The sequence below is a fragment of the Aptenodytes forsteri genome, unplaced genomic scaffold (genome assembly GCF_000699145.1).
Source record: "Aptenodytes forsteri isolate BGI_AS27 unplaced genomic scaffold, ASM69914v1 Scaffold486, whole genome shotgun sequence".
Lineage (NCBI taxonomy): Eukaryota > Metazoa > Chordata > Aves > Sphenisciformes > Spheniscidae > Aptenodytes > Aptenodytes forsteri.
The window spans coordinates 369,387-374,812 of NW_008795717.1; the positions used below are offsets into that span (position 1 = coordinate 369,387).

The window sequence follows — 5,426 nt, forward strand, 5'->3', positions numbered from 1 at the left end:
TCTTCTTTCTGCCATTTTGCTGAATGTGTGAAAGGTGCTGTGACCCATCAGTGCCCTAGAGGATGTTCTCTGTTCCTTCTGACACCATGCGTCCAGTGGGAGAGGATGTCCTCAGATCTACAGTTTCACTCTTTCAAGCTGGACCTGTATCTTACAAGAGACGATGGACTTACTATTCAGCTGTGCTGCCTTCAGTTTCAAAAGAGAAAAGAAATGGCCTTGTGCTTCGTACAGTTATAAAATGACTTTTTAAAGGTGTTAATAGAAATTCATTTCCTTGCACTTACCCTACATCTGCAGTTAAGTGCTGGATCATGTTTAAAACAAGATGCTTGCCTTGAAGAGACCAGTAGTACTAGAGACAATGTACTAGTACTACTGCTATGGCATGTGTTCAGTTTGCTGATTGCAAACCAATGTCTTTAGGAAAAGAGCCCTTCAAACTGAGCAGCATTCAGTGACAGCCTGCTTATCAGCCACTCTCCTAGACTCCCCTAATCGGCAAAGGACATGAAGATTCACAGCAAGGATGGACTGCTGTACTTTCAACCCTGCTTTGCTTGCCAACCTACTGGTTGCAATGAAGATTTGGAGCAACGTGTAGCTGGATAGTTGAGAAGAGTTTCTACGTGTTTGGGTCAGGAAGAAGCCAATTCTCCTTGGTTACTTATCTAAAGGAGTAAAGGTTAAGTGAATGTGGGCACAGGCTGAAAAGAGATGTGTCCAGTGTGGATTCTAAGTTGGGGGTAGGTGATGAAGCAAAGGTTTTATTTTGAAATCAACACGACAAGCTTTTAAGACCACCATCTGCTAGCAACTTAAGCCAGACACCAGATATTTAACACTTAAAATTTTTACTTGTTTCTAGCACAGACAGTACACAAGTTGGCAGAACCTCTAATTAAAACCAGAGATGTTTTAGGCCAATGGTAACAATCGTGCAACAAAAACAAATCACAGAAGACTGTGGATTTCATCAACAGGTTAGAAAATGAGAGTTGCCTTTACTGACATTTGACTTCAGCTGTGCCAATACCTGCTTTAAGCAACTTGAACATTAATAGTTCAGCAGTAAAGAACATCACATGCATCTCCCTCCCTAAATAATGTTTTCCTCTGCTTGCACTAGGAAGGGGAGCAATTAAAGAGGAATCTGGTTAAGCAAATCCAGAGCTGTCCTGCAAAAACCACAGCTATGGACAGTCATTCCTAGTAAGTGAAGAAACAGGCGGCTTTCCTGATAGTAAAGCACCTGACTGGTCTCTCCTTTTTCCTCCTGTGCTGCAGTCAAGTTCCCAGATTTCTAATCTCCCAGGAGAAATCCACAATCCATTCAACTCAAGACTTATACACCAACTGAGAAGCCACATAAGTATCATTGAGGCAACATGTCCTGAATTATATTGCAAATGGACGTTCTGTATTCTGGGTCCCCTGCTCCATATGCAACAACTGTGCTGGGTTACTCAAAGAGAAGGTCTTCATCTTTCTCTTCTGCTAAGAGATTGGCTGGTTCACGTTCCCTACCAGCAGCCCTCCGCAGCTCCCGTTCTTTCTCAGATTTTTCTTTCAATACTTTTTTCTTTTCCTGGATCTTCTTTAACCTGTGAAGAGAAATGTGGTTTATCTGTGAAACAAATGTCTTCATAAAACAGGCTAGCAGCAAAGATGCCATACAACTTGGGTATGATAAAGCTGCCTGGAGAAGGTTCCCCAGGAAATGAAAATCCTGTAACAAATGGCAAAAGGCTTTTATCACTAGCTGCTGCCATTGAAAAACTTCATCTCTGCAGATTAACTCATTTCTTCATCCAAACTATAGATTATATTCTTGACCTTAAACACTGTTATACTACTCTGCTTGTTTTTAATGAAGTTAGTTCTCCTTTAATTCATTTCAGGTTTGACACTTTTGCTTCAGGTAGCCCCAAACACTGACCTCTATGGTAGAGGTGTCCTTACAGTACACCAAGGCATTCTGCTTTATCCCATCATTCTGTCTGGAAGAATGATAATGACAGCTATGTACAAGCTAGTGGTAGGGATTCATTTGTAACTTTCAGACAAGTAATGGCAGATCTCCAAGTGCTCAGCTCTGGCAACTCAGTGTGCAGTAAGAACCAGGTCACATTTAACAGTCTTCACTGCCAGATTTGGTGAACAGTTCTCATAAGTCCCTTCTGAAGAATGGTCTATTTAGAGAAAAAGAGACCAGTCTAGTCTTGTTTTAGATATTTACCTGTAGAATTCCTCTCGCTCTCGTTCATCCAGTTCTGTGATGATATAAGAAAGAGTACGCTCGATCCTGGGAATAATCACTAAAAAAACATAAATAAGGAAGCTGTTGGACTGCTGTTATATTAGCAGGAAGTTATCTAATGCAGTGCACAGATGGTTGTTTAAAGTCAATCTAGTAATTCTTTTGGCTAGGGGAAATTTACATGTCTTTCATGGAAGATCATACTATTTCATTGTGGACAAGTACACAAAACCATTTTCTTCAGTAAGTCCAGGACTAAACTAGGACTCGAAACATCACAGAATCTCCTGTAGCGCGTTCTTTTGAAAGATGCAATGGAATCAGTAAGCACTGATCCCTGATTGTTCGTAAGGTCCTTTTTCCCCATGGAAGTGGTTAAAAAAAGTCCTGCAAGAGGTGGGCAAGATTTGAATTAAAACTATGTTCTTCCATTACATTCTTTCAGAAACTTCTGTTCAATATAGTACTTTTACTCACAGAATTATGATCTCTGTTTGAAAAAGCCATCATGAAAACAAATATTCAAATATAACCCCATCACAAGGGAAGAGATAAGACATTAAACAAAGCTTTAACACCCAACTGGGCAAGTGTCAGAATCACTTTTTGAAAGGAGAAAGCTGTTATCAGCACTACCAAAGTTATTTGGAAGGCTGCAGAGGAAACCTTTTCTACAGTCAAATTTGCAGAGTGATAAGCTGCAGATAAGGCCTGCACGTTCAAAGGAACAAGTCTATGAAAAACAGTACTGAAAAGGACCATTTAGAATAATGTACTGAAATAAGTTATTTCATACATGCAAAGATGATTAAATCTGAGCTATCAACAACTCGGAAAGGAACTTGAAATAATCTAAGCACCCTGGATACTGCAGCAAAAGGAATCACAGCAATATTGTGCATAGGTAGTACTTAAGCAATTGCAAGAAACAAATTTACAATCAGGAACGCGAAGGATAAGCAATTCAGATGAAAAATACCAGAGTATTGACATTAGGACTGTTCTGTTTCCTGTAACAGAAACCTGAATAGGTTACCAAGATTTCTCTCTGAATGCCTACTCCGCAATCCCATCCAAAACCAACAAAAAAAGTCACCAGCTCTCCACTGGACAGCATCGTTACAGTTTTAAAAGCTGTTATGCTAGCTATTAGCATCTTGACACATAAAAACATCCTGTCTTTTGTTTCTAGTCAACAGACTTGACCAAATAGTTAGTCACTAGCAGAGACTCCAGAATGTGTTTGTGAAATCTTTGTTCTATAGGTTCTCAATACAACTTCCCAATTACTTTCTCTGTTTGCATATTCATCTATCTCTGTGTACTCCAGTCCATTCCACTGGGCTTTTAATTTTTGTTCTTACTCGCAATATGTTTCATTGTAACGCTCTCTGAAGAGTTCTTGAACTGGTCAGAAATCCTACTAACAAGAAAGCAGTCAAAAGAAGAGTGGCTTCCATGACCCTGCTCCTCATCTTGCATGGAGACAGAAAAATATTATGCATCCCAAATGGAAAAATACTCACCATGTTCAATTGCATTCACACGTCTGTTTGTTATTTTAATGGCTTCGTCCAAAGTAACAAAGGATGTCTGATGGAATGGGATTAAATAATTAATATATAACAAGACAAATTCAGCATTTCCATCAATTCTATACACAAAACGAAACAGCACTTGAAAGCCAAAGCCACGTCTGTAATGTAGCTTTACACACTACATTCTTGATAGAAGCACAATTTTTTCTACTGATGTCAGTAGCACGCTGAACGCTGCTCATTAGCAGTTACAAATACCAACTTCCCAAAGAAAGTTTCATCTTAGCATTAAGGAATAAGGACTTCTCTGAAGCGGTAATATAAGTCTGTTTTATGGCTGGAAAAGGTTTGCAACTTTGTACAGCACTGGGACTAAAGGAGTATATTACAGCTCAAAGTATTAAGCTACAATCACTGAGACTACGTTATTTTCATTTTAGAACAGTGAGAAACCAATGATCCCCTTTTTTTCCTCCCACCAACCTGTAAGGAGGCCAGTTCCACAAGCAGCTCCACAGCTTTGGCATAGTTCCTCTTCAGCTTAGCCAGCTGTTCTCCACCTCTGGCCAAGCCAGTCAGCTCATAGCCTGAAAAAAAAAAAATCATCAAATAATATTTGTTGCTACTGCTACTATGGTGTTTTCTTACTAGATAAAAATTAGTACTTTACAAACTACAGGGATACAGACAGCTCAGCAAATGACAAGCTAAAGCCTTTGCCCATTAACAAATTGTCTTTATAGTGGTTTATGTTACTACAGATCATTGTTGTGCATGTCCACAGTAAGACCTACCAGTCTCAAAACCTGGTAATTCAAGACAAGCCTTCTCCTCATCTGAAAAACTCACTGATTTAGGAAATTAAAATCCACTACAGTCCCTAATAATCCCTCCACATCACAGGAACAGGGCAAAGCATCACAGACGAAGTAAGTACACCTATGCCTATGATGTAAACTGACTTATTAGCAAGATATGACATGACAAGTCTTTTTGTATTAGCATAGAACAGCCGTAAGTACATGCAAGGTAGAAAATACTTGTTTTGTACTTACTGTCCCCTCCTTCCTGGTAATGCTCAAAAACTGGCAAGGTTACACCTGACCAAAAGTGAACAAGAATGTGCGTAAGAACATAAAGGATTACAGATTTTTATTAAGTACAACTCATTGTTACCCCATTTGCTTCTAATACATTATGTAAGCTCAGAAGCTTTTGTTTCCAAAATCTTTCTATATAGCTTGGAACGATTAAGTCATGCTGGTTCTGACATCTTAATACAGAACTTCAGAATTGTATTCAGATCACAGAGGTCTAGACACATGAAAAATTCAGGGAAGTATTCCGGTTTATTCAGTGTTCAGTTTTATTATGTTTCTGTTTAGTAATGCATTCCCTGTGCTTAAGGAATATTTTAAGCATTCAATCCTGATTTATCTTTCTTGTTTTCTTCATAGACCATTATTATTTAATTTCCTGAAACATTTATTTTTTGATACTTAATTTCCTAATCTATTTTTCAGTAAAGCTCTGTGGAAGTTATGCTTTGTCCAAAGATCTAGAAATTGGACTGCAGTTTACACACACTCATTTAATTTTATGAGAAGTAGATAAAAAAATATAAAAAT

The 5,426-nt window shown here is 38.5% G+C and overlaps 1 protein-coding gene across 2 annotated transcripts in view; it reads right to left on the reverse strand.

The window, feature by feature from the left end:
- Nucleotides 1–838: 838 nt before the first annotated feature.
- Nucleotides 839–5,426, reverse strand: part of ATP6V1D (ATPase H+ transporting V1 subunit D) — a 7,617-nt gene continuing 3,029 nt past the window's right edge. The window contains exons 4-8 of one of the 2 annotated variants that reach the window (XM_009283526.1): nt 4,854–4,898; nt 4,282–4,385; nt 3,787–3,853; nt 2,240–2,318; nt 839–1,604 (exon numbers count right to left, since the gene is read on the reverse strand). In XM_009283526.1, the coding sequence (XP_009281801.1) occupies nt 1,463–1,604; nt 2,240–2,318; nt 3,787–3,853; nt 4,282–4,385; nt 4,854–4,898 (437 nt within the window). In that variant the 3' untranslated portion in view covers nt 839–1,462. Of the gene's footprint in view, nt 1,605–2,239; nt 2,319–2,342; nt 2,648–3,786; nt 3,854–4,281; nt 4,386–4,853; nt 4,899–5,426 lie in introns of those variants that run through there. The other variant, XM_009283527.1, reaches the window with a different exon arrangement.